The 19,561-nt window shown below is 38.4% G+C and overlaps 1 protein-coding gene across 1 annotated transcript in view; it reads right to left on the reverse strand.

Moving 5' to 3' along the window:
• The window catches only part of CNTN1 (contactin 1), a 217,568-nt gene that overhangs the window by 22,592 nt on the left and 175,415 nt on the right, over nucleotides 1–19,561 (reverse strand). Inside the window, exons 15-19 of the mRNA XM_033057359.2 lie at nucleotides 15,299–15,419; nucleotides 12,141–12,299; nucleotides 8,769–8,918; nucleotides 5,951–6,021; nucleotides 2,462–2,696 (exon numbers count right to left, since the gene is read on the reverse strand). Coding sequence (XP_032913250.1) covers nucleotides 2,462–2,696; nucleotides 5,951–6,021; nucleotides 8,769–8,918; nucleotides 12,141–12,299; nucleotides 15,299–15,419 — 736 coding nt within the window. The remainder of the gene's footprint in view (nucleotides 1–2,461; nucleotides 2,697–5,950; nucleotides 6,022–8,768; nucleotides 8,919–12,140; nucleotides 12,300–15,298; nucleotides 15,420–19,561) is intronic.

Here is a 19,561-nt window from a genome sequence, read left to right on the forward strand (position 1 = left end):
TCACTACTAGCAATGGCAGATATGACTAGCAGTTGTCAGACATGGAACTTGGCTTACTACACGTGGGAACACAGAAATTCCCCAGTCACTGAAGGGAATAACAATGCCCACAGTTACAACTAGAGAAACATAGATTTATTATAGAATACACAACTTAGTGAAAAAGCTGTCACTATATTTACATACATATGGATATTTATACATCTCTGTATGGAACACTGCATGACCATATTGCTTTAAGATTTCCCTAATACATTTGAGAAGTTTTGTTGTTTAACAGTAATAATATCACTTGCTAACTCAAAGGTACAGAAGTACAGGTGGAATAGTTGTGATCATTTAATCTACTCCCAAATCACTGTCAGACTCTATTGTATCAATTACAGAACTTTACAAAGAATTTCATACTAAAAAGTTTCAGCTGCAGGGCTTTTGCTGATACAATACTCTAATAATAATTCATCTGCTCATGCTTGTTTATGAAATAATTTACATCCCTATTTGTCGTTTATGTTCTACAAATATTTTGCAGCCTCTCCTGAGCCAGAAAGATGGTATCAGTTGCTTTCTTCCAGCCTTTTAATTCAGTATTTCTAGCAATTTTTCAAAAAGGAGAGATCACACGCTCATCACAATATATTCTCTTCACTGAAAATATAATGGTCATCACACATGTATCTTCTAAGCAAAACTACAAAAAGTTCAGGCTGGCAGCCAGTGAGCACACTAAAAGGTATAGAAAATTGATTTTGTTCACATCCTGGTGCCAGGAGACAACACTCAATGCTCTTCAGAATAACTTTCATTATCTCGTTCTTCTATCTTATTCCCTCTAATCTGCCCTGAAGTTCCTGGATTGGATATAGGCAGCAGTCAAGGTCACTGCCTGTGGAGCAGGAGCTGTGAGCACTACTGGTAAGGTTTGTATTCTTGAGCTTTAAATCAAAGAAGCAGGTTCACTGAGCTTCTACTTCTTTCACAGTCTGCATCTGGCATCAGTTAACCACAAATGCTTTTTTTCAGGTGACTGGACTTTGCTAAACTCTGTGTTAGAACATCAGCAACCACTCAAGTGACCTCTTTATCTGGAAGCTGACACTACTGCACATTTGCTTTTCCTCCATCTTTTTGAGCTACTAGGCTCTACCATGTCCCTGAACTTAGACACTATACAAACACCCTTGCTACTCCTGACATGGTATGGATAATCCTGACATAAACACTGAGAGCTTATCAGTCAGCTGTCGATAAAGTCTCTGAGCAAGGATGGATACTTCAGTGTTATTTGACCATTACTGCTTTCATTACACCATAGCTAGTTCCTAACACCCTCTGTGTTGCTGCAGCAGCAGTTGAAGATGATTTCCTCAGGAGCACTTTCCTGAGAAAAAAAAATCAGTATTATCCTCATCAGCCAGCTTGGTACTGAGGACTCTTTTTTCCTTTCTCTGTGTGTGGCCGATTTGCGAGCAAAGTTCCCATTAGTGCTAATGGGAACCATGAACATAAATCTTCCATAAAGTACACAGAGTACAGAACAAAATCAGAAGTGTGAGAATGTGGTCCTGTTATCATATCCCTCCTCTTGGCTCTTTGGCCTACATCTTTGACTTTGTGAAGGAGATTTTGCTGTATGGAAAGAAAAATACTAGCAGTTTTTTGGGTTTCTGGTAGAAATTAATAAACCGCATTTTTTTAGAGCAGGCTTGAGTGATGATAACGCAATTAAAGATGTTGTATGTATTTCTTCTGATTTAAGGTAAATTTTCTTCCAGTACTTTCTCTCTTCTGCTAAGTTTGGAAATATAATTTAAACTTCAATCCTAAAGATCACAACATGTGAAATAATTACAGTAAGAATTAAGAAAAATATTTTAATGGAATGTGAAAGAGGTTTCTATTAAATTACTCACTTGATAGCTCTAACATGCAAACCAGAATAAAGAATGTAACAGGGATAATTATATGAGATTTTAAACATGCTGGAAATGTAAGTAGATACCATTGAACTATCTTTCCTTCACAATTTTGGGCTAAATTGTGATACTGATCTACTAAAATACTAGGCTTTAGTGTGGTCTGTTAAGAAAAAAAAATTAGCATACATCAAATACATGTTTTAAGATCACAGAGACATTGCTGAATAAAGATCTAAATGTTTTAGGCAACCACTGTGAAAGACAATAATTTGATTTTTGATATTCTTAAATCTTTTAACAATCTGTGTGAAGAATCTTGCACGCTGCTGTGTATTGCTTATTGTCAGCAAGTACAGCCAAGTGCTCTGCACACACAGAAAGCAGGGAGGGGAAACTGGCTGTTCAGAACAAGTTTTTGTGTGAGCAGTGCATACCCTCCCTGCAGAAGACGTATCCTGCTCTACAAATCAGTGTCAAGGACCAGGTTCTACTGATGTTGGTAGTGCTACTCTGGATCCACAGTGTAAAACTCATTTACTCACCATCTTGTGCTGAATAAATTACAGCAGTGAGACTGAATGGCCCATCCCCTTTGTTGTTAAAGGCTTTCACTTTCACTTGATACTGAGTTGAAGGGAGCATTGATTCATCCTTGTGGACATATCGGCCAATTTCAGGATTAGTAACTGTAACTCTTCTCCATTCTTTCTCACCAAATGGCTTGAAGGCCACTATATAACCAAAATTATTGCCATAGTGGTATTCTCTTGACAAAGGCTGTAGAGACAAAAAATAAAATGTTAATTTTTGCTAAACAGCGAGGTCTAGAATGAAATAGAAATAATGCAGAAAGCATTGACATGTACATTGTAAAAGCACTGAATTAAACCTCCATTTTGTGCTTGTTTCCTTCAATGTCTTGCTTCCACCCCCTTTAAAAATAGGCCCTCTTAGATCTGCAGTATTAGAGTATTTCCTAGGAAAACATTTTAAGATAATTTTCCTCATCTGGACTCAAAACACACATCATGTTAACTCCCACAGAAAGAAACCAAGAATAACTGTGTAATGAAACATCTGTAGCTAGCAAAAAAGACCTAAAGAATAAGGCACAGCAGATAGGTAACACAGACATTATCCAGTATATGGGTCCATATATGTGTGGAGATACATATTCTTGCAAATATCTATAAATGCAGAGAAAATCAATGTGGCTGGCCCAAATTATATTAATTTACTGAAAGTTTGTCATGTAGGCAACTGGTACAGCTGATAAAGAAAAATGGACACGTTCAAAGAATGACTCATCCTACCACTTTTCACTGATGATGGAGGGGATCCAGCTGCTGATTTAAACTACCTAGCTTCTAACTGGTAAATCTTTTAGTGAAATGACTACCACTTTCAGTACAGGCATTAATGGTACCTATCCAAAATATTTATTAAAACTATAGCTAATTTCCTATACCTAGGAATACTGGAAAGGAAAGAAAGACAGAAAATTAAGGAAGACAATCTGCCATAATGGATTTTTCTTCTTTTATTAATGCTCTAAATTCAGTGATCCCTTCTCAGTTCATGGAGCTTTTACCACAACTGTTAGACACTGCACTGAACCAACTAAAACCACATCACTCATCAGTGCATCAGGAGGTTGAAGAGAAGTATCCTTTAAAAATAAGCTTCCTGCATCACCTTTCTTTCTAATGGAAATCTCACAGAGATGAAATAGCTTATCTTGAGGCAAAAGTCTTGGAGCAATGACACAGAGAGTAATTATCCTCCTTAGGTATTTGCCCACTACTGCAGCACTTCAGCTAAAACGTGTGGAGATATTCTGAGCATTTTTTATGAAACTTCGATGTAGCTGATCTTTTGAATCAATCACTGTAACTAGCTGCTTAAAATAAACCAGAATTCAATCTCATATGCCAAAGTAAGCACACTGGATGAGGCCCTAGCCTCAGAATGATTTTTGACCAGAGCAAACTTTAGAAAGTCACTTAAAAAATATATTCTGAAAGGTCTTATATGAATTTTGAAAGCCACTTTCCTTCCAATGGCTGCATATAATAAGTAGGTATAAGTAGCTGAATAGTTTGTAGAATCCACTGAAAACTTTGAAAAAGAAAATGAGAGAGGGAAAGACAAATTGGGAAGAATGGGTATGCCACTCCTAGCTCTCCTTCTCAGTTCCTCTTTCAAAACAAGCCTTAGAAGAGCTTTGATTGCATCTCTGGCTGTCTCATTCAACCTTGGATTATGAGTCATAGCAGAAGCTGAAAAGGGGTTGGCAGCAACATGTGAACCTGCCATGCATTTTGTTCTTCTCATCTTAATTAAGGACTATTTCGAGTAGCATATGCAAATATCAGCACATTTGGGGAAATCAATATATATTTTTATCTTAGCCTTACAGATAGATATATTGTTGTCTGTCAGAGTCAGTGAATCTACAGTCTCTATTTGAAAAACCTTGCTAGACATAGCATAGAAGATTCTTGGGAAATAAATACTTGAAGTCATGCTTAATTTTTCTGAGTAAAGGAGCTAATCAGAACAGATGTGAAAAGCATAACATTAGGTAAGAGAAATAATGAGAATATGAATCTGCCTGAGTGTACAGGAAATACCAAAGTGGTCTTCTACTTCTGATCTTCTACTAGTCACTATTGTCCTGGTTTTATTTTCTTTGTTTAGTTTGTTGACAGACAAGTTACCACTGTATTGGAAATTGCATGGGTACCAATCTTTACATACCATGCAGGAAGCAGCTCTGTAGTTTGTTAAAGTTTTTAGAAGAAAAGCTTGTGAATTAAAATAATCGAGGTCTTCTGCACCTGTCCATTGCATCTGCTCTTTTGCTTTTCAAAATAAGAGACCAGAATTAAGCCAGTTAGGACAAATTTACTCCCAAACCTGTTATTAGGGAAACTAAGATACCTTTCCAATATATTGTAAAAAAACTGTGGACCTTCTTTTTCAGAAACTTATAAATCTTTTATTCACTGCTAAAATACATTGGAAGACTGACTACATATTTTGGACTCAATTAAAAAAAAAAGAAAAAAAAACCTCCAAAAACCCAAAACTTCAAAACAAAAGCCAGCCAGGAAAGCCCAAATCTGATAGCTCAAAGATTTGGTTGGTTATTTCTGTCACACTTGAGAATTTTCACCGACATATGATCAATCTTACATACAAAGAGAAGGAAATATGCATATGGATTAAAATCTGCATATTCATAAGGAGAATCCCTATACAAAAATACATGCTATTGGAATTATGACATCTTTACATTACTTCCCACAAGAAAAAGCACTCTTCCTAGAGGTAATTCAGCTATATTAAACAACTATTCCCCAAAAGACACAAATGGCATCATGTGCCTTATGTATCTCATACCCTTAACAGAGAGGTCAATATAAAACAAACTCAGTAATTTTCTCAAGCATAACATAATCATCTTTCTTTGCCAGAGGTAATGCTGCTGTGACTCTGTTTTTCCTGGATACTGATAGGTTCTGACATGAATCCAACAATCATTTTTTAAAATTTCTTCTCCCTAGCTTCACCAAATACCCTGCAATAGATTTCAATTCTCTCTTCCATGCTACTTTGGCCTCTGAAAATTTGTTTATAAATCCTTATCCTCTCTTGTGCTGCATTTTGCTTTCCTCTTTTTCCTTCTTGCTTTGCCTCCATCCACAGTATAAGTAAGTTTTCAAAACCATTGCTTCAATAGAAGAGTGAAGACTGCTTTTAATAATGCATTATCATAGCCAGTATGTGTGTCAATCTCTTTGTTTTAGAATGTTTTAGATGATATTTTAGAAATGTCCAGCACATAAACCCCTAAGGTTTCTTCACAATTCCTTTCTACGTATTTTTTCATGAGAAAAGTCTGAAAACCTATATACTATGTACAAATCCTGTTTTCACAAGACCCAGAGACAAACCATCCACAGGTTTCAGGAGGAGCAAGATCAGATATGAGGTAGTACATGTCGACTTGCGTGCTCAATACTTACCATCCATGTTATTGTCAGCTCTCGATTGCTTCCACCCCCTCCTCCGACATCAGAAGGAGCCACATTAGGAGCTAGTGAAACAGAAGAGACAAGAAAAATTACTACAAAGTATGCAGCAGACAGCTGCAAGGCCAATGAGCACACGTGGCACACACAATTAAAGTAATGATGGTGAGCAATCTGCCAAGACTAATGTATAGCTGCTGCTTCAGGAAATGTGCCAGCTGTAACCATAGCTAGCAATCATTCCTTCTCCCTGTATTATCTACAAATATTTAATTGAATATTCAGGAATGGAAAATTTCTCGTGAATCTTCAAAGAATCACACTGTGTATTGTTCTTGTGCTTTCCCAGATGTTGGCATGCCAAGGGCTCAAGCACCATGGACTTGTATGTGTAATTACCTTGACACACTGAGATCAGTTCCACCTACTTCAATGGATTTACTTGTCATGTGTAAGGTTAAACTCATGGGTCTATCTTTGAAGCACTGGTTTCTGGATTAGTGGAACATGTCTTCTTGATAGTCATGTTTAGGATGGGTAGATGTACCTAAGCAAAACTGCCATAGCACTTTATAATTAATTAATTGCATTTTACACTGCTATTCTGTATAATGAAGTATGATCTGTTGATCTATCACTGGTGGACAGCTGGGTGGTAAAGCATGATACTTTTGAGGTCTCCATTATAAATAATTTTTACATTGTCATTTCTCTCAGACTCTTTGCACTAGGCACAGTGATTCTGTTGCTGGCCTCCATGGTGTTTGTGTATTTATCAGCTGTCACTCAATACAGACACACAAAGTACCACTGAAAACTTAGGACATGATAGCCTACCTACAGGGCATTAAATATGCCTCAGATGGCATGTATGAGCTATGTGTCCTACCTAATGAATGTATTCTTTGCACAAAAAAAGTTCTGATACGATCAAGCATTTTCTCCACTTCTCAGTAAAAGCTGTAGTCGAGTGCTCAAGCACTGTGTAAGTGAAATGCTTGCTGAGGCTTTTTTTGAGGGTCAGATGAAGAGGAACACAAAGCAGAGCAGAACTAATGTTTTCAGACAGGATAAAAATATGTAAAATAAATTTGAAATTTAAATCAGCATTCAATGTGTGATTTGCATTATTTATTTCTGGACTTTCTGAAAACAAATTAGTGGAGATCAAGACTAAACATACATATGACAATTTGAGACAAAGCTGGAGTTTGTTACTTGTAGTCCCACTGTCTATTATAAATATACAGCTTTAGAGCTATGTTAGAAGCAGAGGGTTGCTAGAATGCTTAAACAGTCAAAGAAGATAGACAGGCTGCCAAACAACAGAAAAAATCCCTAACTGTTTAAAGCCAAACAAGTAATTCTTTTCTAAAGAATCTTTCTCATTCTCTCAACCATTAAATGGACGTGTCTCTCTCTCTGTTAACACCAGGTAACTAACTTAGACAACTATATTTAGACAATTACTGTAATACACCCAGGAGCTAAAACACATAAAACCAGACCTTGAATTTCAATAAATCACTGCAAAATGTTGTTCATTAAGCAAGCTGTTTCATTAAAAATAAAAATAAAAAATTACACACAATCTTAGCATGCTAATAAGTTACTGAAATTAGCTATCTACCAAAAGAGAGACTTCAACATTGAAAAAGATGCTGACAACTTTTAAGTGTAACAGACATTATTTGTCGCCCACATAGTACAACAACGACACAGCACTGTTTGTTGCTGTTTAACACAGAAAATGTTAACAATAACTACAATATGAGGGCATGGCTTGTTGTTTGTTATTCACCTTTTTCAGAAATACATGAAAACCACATGCAGTTGTGCATACTGGTTCTGTAGTACCATTTACAGTGCAACCAAAATCCTACTGTTGCTTATAACAAATTCCAGCTTCTGGCAGAAAACCCACTTGGGCACAGAAGTTGATCTGTAAACTGTGAATTATTTATACCCTATTTTGTCATGTCAAGAAGTGCTGACTGATGCCTAAGAAGACTACATTACCATTTTTTGTGGTTTGCCAAAAACTGTCTCACAGTCTGCCAGAGCACAGTGCTGTGCCTGGGGAATCAGACAGCAGTAGGCTAAATAGACCAATTCTTGCAAAAGAGGTACATCCTGGTACAAAACTGGAAAATATGCCATTTCTGGGAAGGCTACAAAAAAAGCCATGAACATGGTACACTGAAAACTGCAGGATACTATCCCTATTCCACCTGTTAGCCTTAAATATACTCTAAGCTATTAACACTGAGCAACCACACTGATAAGAGAGTATGTTGTATTGCATAATATCACATATGTGACACGAAGTAAGGAGACACCAGACCAAATTTCTATCACAGAAAATCAGCATTATCCAGTAGAACACACGTTCTGTCATGTATTTTTTAGTTAGAATATAAACTAAATGGCAAATGGACATTTTCCTTGTTGAATGCATGCATTTTTTCCCTAAGTCCTGAACCATGGTCCCAAAGGTGTGCATGCACTCATACACACACAGCTTGGCTGACAGATATGGGGGAGTATCTGAAAGATGCAGTATGGTTCTGTTTCAGCAAATTTGCCATATCTTGATGTTTCTTTTCTGTCTGCTTTGATGTTATCACATCTTCATGGTCTGGTACTTGCTTACTACAATCTGTAGTAGCGGGTGGCTGAAAATATATTCTCTGCACATTGGATCTTATAAACTGTTTTTTTAAAGTAAAACCTAAAACAACCAAACTGGTGAGCAAGAATGTAAAAATTCAGCAACACATTTAAAAACCCCTGACATTTTCTGTTTACGTACGAGCGCCTTCAGTTCTAATCCTCTGTGAGGGCATACTAGGTTCTCCCGTCCCCAAAGTGTTTGTTGCTATTATCCGGAATTCATATTCCATCCACGGAATTAAATCGATCACTGTAGCAGATTCCATATTTCCTTCAATATCTGATGGGTCTAGAAAGAAAATATTAAATGCTTTAGAAATCAGCAATTTCACACTTAGGTCAGCAACAGCGTGTGACAAAACTTGCACTATTCTGCAGCCACACATAGACAACTAAAAGTAAACATGATGTTGTACCTCAGGAATATCACATTTTACAAGGAGTATCCACTGCACTGGTTGGGAGTTTGGAAACTATGACACCATCTTGGATAAGCCCTTATTGACTTCTGAGTTTTAACTGGGTGTGAGCTAGTACATGTAGTTATGAGACTTCCTTACTAATTACATATTGTAGCTGTAGGATTTCATTTTACCTACAGACAAATGCAATGAGAAACCTGTACTTCAGAAACAGTAAAATAAAAATTCATTATATGGACAGACAAGGGCCAGACATGCAGGGTTCAATCAATTGATGAAGAGTGGTTTATAAAATGTGGTCCTAATTTGGTGCATGTAATTAGTGAGCATGTTATAACTTGCTATCTGGTTCTGATCAACAAAGGTAAATGTTCTTGTAATTCCTGTGAAAAGACTTGTTATGTCATAAGGATGAGGTTCTTTATCATAAATAAAATGAGTAACTCGTGACTGTCTGCAATTCACAGACAATAGGAGTTGTTTCTATAGCTGTCTGCAGCTATGGAAAGACAGAAGACTTTCATTTATATGCAAACAAGAGTTGTTTGTCAAATTAGAGTCTTGTGTTCAGAGGAGGATGAGAACTGAGATATTCTGCACTGGAAAAGGCAACTGATTTGGAATTAAAATATAAATGCAATGCCTGCAAAAAAAACCAGGCAACAACAATGTAAGCACTAGATGGTGACACCACTTCCCTCTTCCTAATGATCATTAAAATTTCTTTCCAAAGTGAGATTCTGAAGGAGAAAGGAACACACTTTCCATTTTTCTTTCTACCCGCCCACCACCCTCCCTCATCCTTCCTCAAATTATATTTTTGTCTAGTCAGTAGAGCTATTGCAAACCTCTAATGTCATCCAAATTGTGATATAAATTTAATGCCCCTTCCTGGGCTACAGATGATCTCTTAATTTAATTTTACTGTCCCACAAATTCCCAGAACAATTATGAACAGTTGGCACAATGAGAATCTGATCCCCTTAACTGGAAAGAGCAACATAAATGTAAAAAACTTCTTACATAATCCATTCATACATATTTCCACACTGTGAAGTAGAATGCACTTCTTTCACAAAACACACTCAGTATTATGAAACCTGAGATGAATGATTTGGTTGGGGGAATAATGCTAGTAGTAATAATAACAATATTTCCCAAACGCAATGCCAAGATATATTTTCTTGTTTCACACATTCAAAATTAGCAGCATTAACAGATAGCCTAAACATTTGGTGACAGATCAATTTGGACTGTTCATCGTGCTTCATTAATCTGAAAGTTAACACTGAATCCAAATGGGAGCAGCTCAGCAATTAAGTGAAAGCTTGCAGGGATGCCAGTGATGGTTACTATGGTGATTTTACCTATTTTGAGGGAATCACCTATTTATGAAAATTCCTAAGTGTGGCTCAAGTGAAAAAGTAATGATTTTGAAAACACCAGAATAGCTACTTTCAACTTTTCATAAATTAATAATGTATATCTTTTGTGCTAGCATATTTAAAAAGGAATTAAACAATCTACATTCCTCCCTGTCCCACCCAAAATGTAAATTCCAGTCAGCATTCTTTAGGGTAAGATTCAAAGTCTGACTGAATGTCTCAAAGACTATCTCATTAATTCTGAGAAGCAGAGAACTTCAGTGATTCAGAGAAGTTCATCCCATTATGCCTATAACATTGGAAGTAGGAAATCTTTCCAAGAAGTGAGAAGAGTGGTTTCAAATCTCTGCTCTGAATCAGACAGAACTAAGATCTGAAACCAACACTTATGTTAACTCTTACGCCTCCATTTCCAGTTCCAGTAATGCACAGGACAAAACAGTATCAGTTGCCACCTGGAATTCTTCATATTTCCTTATTTTCTTTAAGTGAAAACTACAGAATGAATAAGAAATAAAATTAACTTATCCTGAGAAAAGCAGAAGCTAATCTAAAAGGACCCTCCCTTCTGCATGTACTGTAACTGAACCAAAGATTCAGTTATTTGAACAGTTCTAATTTCTACACGAATTAATTTTTTTTAAGTTAAAAGTAATCTATTTTACAGAAGCCATTAAACAAGATATAAGAGATAAGAAGGGGCTGGGGAATCTTCTGGGTTTATATTCCAAGCTACTTTGACATAAAAAATATCAGTGCTGGCTGATGGAGACAATCATATCCAAGAGAACTACATAAAGTACATAATCTGAAAGAAAAATATTATCTAAGGCAGAAGGCCTACTATATCTAACTTTTTACTCTAAAAATGTAACAGATTTTCAGTTCAATATGTCAGTCTATTTCTTACATATCTGTAGTTTCAAGTGAAAACTTAAATGGAAGACAGTGACTGACACTATTAATTATCTTAATATTCTGAAATGCTGAGTATGTGATATCTTAATTTCATAGGAAAGCAAGTTGTAATTTATAAGGGTGGGATAATGAAACACATTGATAAGAAAATTCTGTATAGTTTATGACAATGCTACCCTTCATAAAGCATTCAGAGATACTAGTAGTTTAAAAATATTTTTAAATTTATGTTATAATGTTACTTTCTGTAAAAAATTATGTTAACATGTCCTGTGCTCAGGTAGGTTCCTCTTTAACTGCAGTTTTGTGGCACAATGATGACATCCAGTGGTTAGAAGGATAATCTTAGCTATGTTGTCTCTAGGAGTGTCAGTTTAAATGCAATTGGAACTTAGTCTGCTCCCAGGAAAAAGCAGACAATTTTAACCAGCTTTCTCCATAACAAATACAGAAAAGACAACATCCATTTTTCATCCAAATTAACCTGCAAATAAATTTTTATGATTCCAGTAGTTGATGTTGAATGCTTCAGGCAACAAGGCAAGAGACAAAAAAACAGGTAACCACTATGGCTGGTTCTTTTCTGTATCTCTTGATATTCAGCACAGGCCCTCCAAATGCTGGGAACAAAACTGTTGACAAGACACTGATAGGACAGTAAACCTGCAGCAGACATTAATAGCATCCTTGGTTTCCTTCTACTGTGATTACTTCCTGATTTGTCAAACTATTTAACAACTACACTTTAAAACTTACTATCTTTTTTACTTCTGGCATTAGTCTTACCTGTTTTGGCATCTTTCCACTCTTCAGATAGAAAGGTTTTTGACTGGATAGTGTATTTAGAAATAGGACTATGATTGTCTGTTCCACGACTCCAGGTAAGTGCTACAGCAGTGTCTCTAATTTCTTCCACTCTTATACCTCCAGGGGGGCCTGGAGGACCTGGGGGAAAAAATAGATAACACAAATAACAAATTAAATACGCTGAAAATATTAAAGTTCATCAGCTTTTAATATTCTATGGAATGATTCATAGGACAGTTGATCCTGCATTTTATAGCTACCATCTAAAACTTCCATGATTCTTGCCTAATCAACACTGGGATAATCTTAAGTGAAAAGATGATACTTTGAAAATGTTGCTGCTTTTTTTACCAAACAAAACTGAACTCAGAAAAAAATGCAAAAAAATTTCCTTCTCAAATTCTACCTAATGATGACCTTACTGGGGGTCCACCTTTAACCTACACTTCTGCTTGTGCTTTATAGGCCCTGGCTGTAAGTTACGTGGAAAACACTGTTGCTTATTTTGGAGAAAAATCATATCTTAAAAGAGATTTCTAGAGGTCTCTTCCCATTTTTGTTGGCCTTAATATTACCCCCATGTGGTAAACCCCTCTTCAGGTTCAAAGTTCATACAAAGTTCTGGTTTTGTTATTGTGCTTTTGTTTTATATTATATTAAAATGTCTGATACATATTAACTGTTATGTAAAAATGGATACAATGCATTAGGACTACTGAGACTTATTTTCTGCTTCAACATTCAGAGATAATAATATGCCAACATGATTCAGATAATTATCCAACAACCTGATTGAAAAAGTCCCAGAGAATATTAAAAAAGCCCAACAATACCATAATACATTTCTCTGCACTATTTACAGAGAAACCACAGAGAATCAAAACAACAAAAAAGAATGGAAAGCAATTTCTACATCAGATCTAAACAAACAGTGTGCCAAATGTATTTTCAGCTCATGAGCTCTTTTTTTTCTCCATACAGTTGAGCAAAAGGATTCAAATGAAATTAACTGAATCAAAACCATATAGTAGCATATATGTTGTTGTTCCTTGGTTTCAGTGAATATATCCTTCAAGCAAGCAATTTCATTCCTTGGACCTCCCTTTCAAGTTAAGGACTAAATACCTCACTACATGCGGAAACAGCTTCTTACTCTTCGCAAAGGATGCACAAAATAGAAATTGCTGTTAAGGGCTGATTTTTAAGATGGGGGTTGTTGGTCAACTCTCCACCCTGGTAACATGCACATTTGCTACCCCAGCTCTAAGGACACACATAGGTAAAGTCTGATGAGAGAGAGCCATCCTCCTGCAAGACTGTTCACTTCAGAAGCCCCCAGGCTGGAAGGTATGGAAAGGTTCATCAGTCCCAACAACTTTCCTTCTTTCTTCAAAAGATACCTCTCACAGCTTCTCACCTCACCATCAGCTTCTGCTGATACTGGACTCACAACTAAGCCCAAGGCTGGTCCTTTAGCAATGGGTCCAAATACAGTGGGCAGAGCCAGGTGCTGATACAGGAGCCCCAGGTACCAGGGGCAGTGAGCTGGGTGCATCCAGGTGACAAACTGCTGCATATGTCCCAGCAGTCCATCCAGGAGGCTGTTACCCAGAGCACAGCCTGAAGCACATCCTGCAGGCAGGGCAGAGACAGAGCTGGAGGCAGGCACTGTAACACAGCCCCAGCACGGCCAACACAGTCAGGTCTGCAGGTGCACACAGGGGCTTCAGAGTCTTCAGCACACTAACACCACTAGCAGTGTAAGCAAGATCATATAGAACACTCCATGGGAACTGTTAAATTGTTTGTGGACAAAACATCTTCATGTGCCCGCAGAGACAGTGGCTATCCTTCAAGGCTCGGTGAGGAGATGCTCTGGAACACAGTTCTTTGTTTTCATACTCTGTTGTTGCCTCTTCCTTCCAGTAAAACTACAATCCCAAATTTGTCATATTTCATATTTGCTCTTGGCCTGGTAAGATGCTGAGTCTTACATTCACAAAAAAGGCAGCTGTAAGCAGAACTGTTTTCATTGTACTAAAATCTGAATTTTGAAAACAAAATTAATGCTAATTTTTTCTACAAAATAGCCTCTGAGCAATGGCTCTAATTGCTGGGTTGGAAGGGGAATCAGAAGCATGATAAAGCACCTTGTCTTTTAATTTTTAGAAGGAATTGCTTACATTATACTAAGGCATATGGACAGATCCTACTCTTTTATTTTGCAAATCTATTCCTTAGTTTCACCACTTACCATATTTGCTTTGACACTTCATCCAAAACTGATGACATTTCATGGGCAAAAATTAAATGCAGAAATATTCAACTGCACAACAACCTGAGACGACAGAAGTTCAGAAACATGACCCTAGCTGTACTTCAGCTGTCACACAGCTCTGTGGTGGAACTCAAATGTGGGGCAAAACACAACAGCAAGGTAACTCAATGAACACGTTATAGTGGCTTTGAATTGTCAGCAAAACAGAGTATTAGTACTTCAGAATGTGCTCTGCCCAAAGGCGTAAAAGAGAGCAAAACGCCCAAAGGACATCATGCCATTAAAATTTCACACTGTAACAGATCTTGTAGGATACATACTATATGAGCAAGCAGAGCATTTTGAGACTGCAGTAATACTTAACAGACATAAATCAGATAAAAACAGAGTGATAAACTTATCCTCAGATGTCTTGGTTTCTGTAATTTGAAAACTCAGAATCCTTGTAAGGTAAGTATTACACACAACAATTTAATCCATACAGGTTGACAAAAAACGAGAAGACACTTAGAAATGTATCCAGGAGCTGCATTGAAATGATCCTTGAAATCTATTTTTAATAATGAACACCAAATTAAACTATCTAAAAACTCCTTTTACATAAGGAAAATACCCATAATCAAAAAATCTTTATTTCTTTTCAGGAAAATACATGCTCAGTTAGACCTCTGAATGTCTGCAACCAAATCAGTACCCTGAGTAGACTTTCATGACTTTGCATGTTTATGGGCTACTCATTTTAATTTCTGCTACTTGTTGATGAAAAACAACATATCCTAAACAATTAGAAACACTCTTGTCTTGGTGTCTTGTCTAGGTGAAAACTAGTCACATTTCTGTATCACCTGGAGAAACTTACCTCTTACCACCAGGTCAGCTGAAGCTGAGGAGTTGTCCACAATTGTCTGAGCAGTGCACATGTACCTCCCTGCGTGCCGCAGCTGAACGTTTTTAATCAGCAGCTCACCATTGGATTTAATCTGTCACAAAAACAGCACTTAGTGAAACTGGTAAACACCCCTGTGCAGCTACATAATACCTGTCTACACACTCCTCCCAACTGATTTACAGTGGTTGCTATTTCTAGAAAGTGCTTACTTTGAGAACAGATCACCCTCAAACATACATCTGATTTGTAGTGATGCCTGGAAACCCAAGGCATCAATAGGACAGCTGTTGAAAGTGCCCCATGTTTCCTGAGAAGCTGCAGCTCTTTACTGGACGTGAAAAAAACAAACCCCTTAGTAAAATGATCATTAACAAGTCAACATTTCCCTCTTACTTTTTTAAGCCCATATTTGAGCACTAAATTGAGTCAAGAATTTGTTAATAAACCACAGTCTGATAATTTTTCTGCACCATTACTTGCTTTTTTAAACACTTTGGCAGGATAGCATGTCACAGAGTCCTACCAGCAAACAGCAGGATGCTGTTTGGTTCTTCCTTTCTAATCCTAAAGCTGCACCTGAGTTTTGATCACAAGGAGGCTACAAGCACAGCCTAAACAAAGGTACACCAAGATGTGCACTGTACTCCTCTGCCCTCCCTTGCTGCCTGTCAGGCTGGAAATGTTTTTCCCCAGCTCAGCTCTCACTGCTCCTCGGCAAACAGCAGGACCCCAGGGAAGCAATTTAATGCTCAGCAAGGCTCATACACTCAACATCCCAGACCCTAATCATCCCTTAACACTCTTCACCAATGCCAGCCTATTGGGAAATATGGAGCCATGTTTCCAGATGGCTGTGTGGGCCACTGGTTACCTTTGGCTGTACAGAGAGAAAAACAGAATAAAGTACTTTTATCTTATGACACTTCTGAGTAACCACACGTGCACCTGTAAAATAATGAGTAGAGACCACTAGGTGCACCACAGCTATTTCTTAAAGAAAACATATTTTCATTAAGACTTTAACTTTAGTGTTAAAAAATAACACACTTGAAATATTTTGCTTTTCCATCCTGCATTTTATTCCAGAAAAAGATTACTAGGCTAAATCAATGGGTCATACATGTGCTAGTTTTAAAGGGATTTCACAAAAACCCCAACTGTTCTCTCCAAAATACATCTTCACTTTCATGGGAGTGAAAGTGCTACAAAAAATTAACTCATGGATTTATATCACACTATATCAACAGGGCAACATTCAGATTTCCTAATTCACTAAAAATTGTTCAAAAATATAACTAAACTTCCCCCCACAAAAAAATAAAAAAATCGATCACTGAGATAACTTGCTGCAATGACTTTTACATGCAGGAATAAAAGCAATTCAGATGCAAAGTGGTATGTACAAAAACAAACTGGAAAAATATTTAGGTGTAAAAACTAATGCTATCATCATCACAGATTCTGGGTAACAAAAAAGATCTTCAAGACAAGCTCAAATATTAGGGCTGTCTCTGCATTTAGACATTCAGAAAAAATGAAATAAAGCTAATGTCATCCAGTTTGTGTTTCCTGATTGGAAAGGATGAAGGAAGAAAGTAAGGTTAAATCTTTTCCAAATGCTCTGAAACTAGAATGAGAGCTTATAGTCTATATTTAGGGGAGATTAAAATACCCAGATAACACTACCCTTTTCCTTTCCAGACTCCAGTGAGGATTTTGGTTGCCAGCTTCAATTTCTGCGGGCATAAAATTTCAGCACAAACTGAAATCCATTAACATGAACTCCAACATAAGAAGTCACATATTTAAGAAATTACTGTGGTAAATAAATAATTGAGTGAAAGAAGAATCGAGCACACATTAAAGAATGTGCTTGATTCTGGCTAGAAATACTTCAGCTGATTGCCTTACAAGGTCAGCAAGAAAGGCAGGTTACACTGTGCTTTCTCTCTTTTTGAGCTACACAAGTGCTGATAGCAAGGTTCAAACAGATCTGCTGGATCAGTGAACAATCCAGTATTCCTGATATAATCCATGTAATTTCTCTTTTAATTATTATTCAACTATTTTCATGTGTATGTATATATATACAGTAAATTCACGAATACAAGCCGCACTGATTATAAGCCGCATCTCTGGGTGTTGGCAAACATTTCGGTTTTTGTCCATAGATAAGCCGCACCCGAATATAAGCCGCTTTGTCGTTCGCAGTGAGGACCTGCGTGCAATTAGTAACAGAGCCACGGCAGGGCGGGGTTTACTGGCTGAGCTAAGGCTGTGCAGGCTCGGCCCGCTAGGGGCCGCTGACGGGGCCAGGTGGCCCAGCATGGTGCTGCAGCTCGGGGCCGGCCGCCGCTGCCCCTGGGCTCGGTCACCCCGGGTCGGCGCTGCCCCGCGGTGGCAGGCAGGGACGGAGCTTCCCCCGCTCCTACGGCAGCGGCGGCGGGCAGGGACGGAGTTTCCCCGCTCCTGCCGCGGCGGCGGCGGGCGGGGACAAAGCACCCCGTCGGCTCCCCGAGCCACAGCAATGGCAGCGTGGGGCTCCCGTCGGCTCCCCGGGCCACAGCAATGGCAGCGCGGGGCTCCTGTCGGCTCCCCGGGCCACAGCAATGGCGGCGCGCGCTTCCCCCCCCTCCCCGGGCCACGGTAATGGCGGCGCGGGCTTCCCCCCCCCTCCCCGGGCCGCAGCAATGGCGGCGCGGGCTTCCCCCCCCGCTCCCCGGGCCGCGGTAGGGGCGGCCCGGGTCCCCCCTCTCCTCCCCGGGCCGCAGCAATGGCGGCGCCGGGCCCCCCCCGTTTCTCCCCTGGGCTGTGGCAGAGGAGGAAAGAGAGCTCTCCCGCCTCTCTCCCTGCCCCCCGTTCTACCTACAGGGAGCCAGGCTCCACCCGCGGTGCAACAGAGTAGCGATTTGTAACAATCGCAAAATGCCGACTTTGCAGCTGCTCGGCTCAGCACTCTGGCAGGCACTTCTGAGGTTGTATTAGCCGCTCCTGATTATTAGCCGCATTTCCGGTTTAGGAGCAAAATCTTAGTCAAATTGGTGCGGCTTGTATTCGTGAAATTACTGTATATATTTTCACACTTTTCACTCAAGGCTAACATGACACGGCATTTAATTTGACTTGTCCAAGTACATGCAGCCTACAGAGATGAGGAGAGTCTGGAATTGTGTCATTTCTGCTCAGTGTTCATACCTGCCCAGTTTATTCCTGAGAAATCCAAGGAGACTGCTGTCACAGACAGCATCCTTTGAAAATCTGCTGGAATTACTGCATAAGTGAGCACAGTCTGGCTGAACACCTGACTAATCACATGTGAGCCCCACAGTGGGCAGAGCAATTCTGTCAACAGTTTCCAGGGAGAAAAATCAGTCAGTGTTGGCAGTTCTATGGGAACAAAGAAGGCAACTACCTGTTCCTCTGCCCTCCAAAAAATTGCAATAGAGAAGCTGCAAAACATCAAACTCTTGAGTTTTCAGTTTCTGTTTTTCACTTGGTTGTTGGTTTTTTCGTGTGTGTGGGTTTTTGTGTGTGTGCATGTGTGTGGGGTTTTTTTTTTTTTTTGTTAGTTAGTTTGTTAATTTTTTAAAATTCTGCTTTTATTGGTTTTGGTTTCAATAAAAAAGACAAACAGTTCTTTATTTGAACTGCTGAGCATTAGTTCATTAACATTAAATGTCATCCTAGAAAGAACCACAGTGTCGGTGATTCTCTGATCATTGCTTGCATTTTTATCTGCAAACAAACTTCAGCAAATGCTGGGCAAAACAATAAGGTTTAGAAACAGGTCAGAATTCTCATAATCATATTATTACTTCAATAACAAATTATTACAAACTCTTACTAGGACTAGTACTCTTAAATTTACATGTTAGCACTTTAATTTAAATACTTTATTGTATTTATTGATGATGTACCCATATACTTGTACTAACAATAATTTCCCTTATGAGAACTTGGTCTTATAACCTAAATGATGAAAAACAGATGGAAAAATGCAACATAACTTTAAAAATCATCAACCCAAAAATAGGGTGTTTTATCTTGTTGCTTCAGAGGCTCTCCTGGAGCAAGGTTTTATGCAGTTGGTAATGAAGTTTTCCATGCCCTAGAAGAAGCCTAAGTTCTTGGTGGTAAAAGAAGAGCTTACCAAGCAAAATGTGAGCACAGGCATCAGCGAATTCGGGCCACAAATTAGATATGAATGTACTGTATGTTTTCAACCAAAAACCT

The sequence above is a fragment of the Catharus ustulatus genome, chromosome 4 (genome assembly GCF_009819885.2).
Source record: "Catharus ustulatus isolate bCatUst1 chromosome 4, bCatUst1.pri.v2, whole genome shotgun sequence".
NCBI classification, from domain to species: Eukaryota; Metazoa; Chordata; class Aves; order Passeriformes; family Turdidae; genus Catharus; species Catharus ustulatus.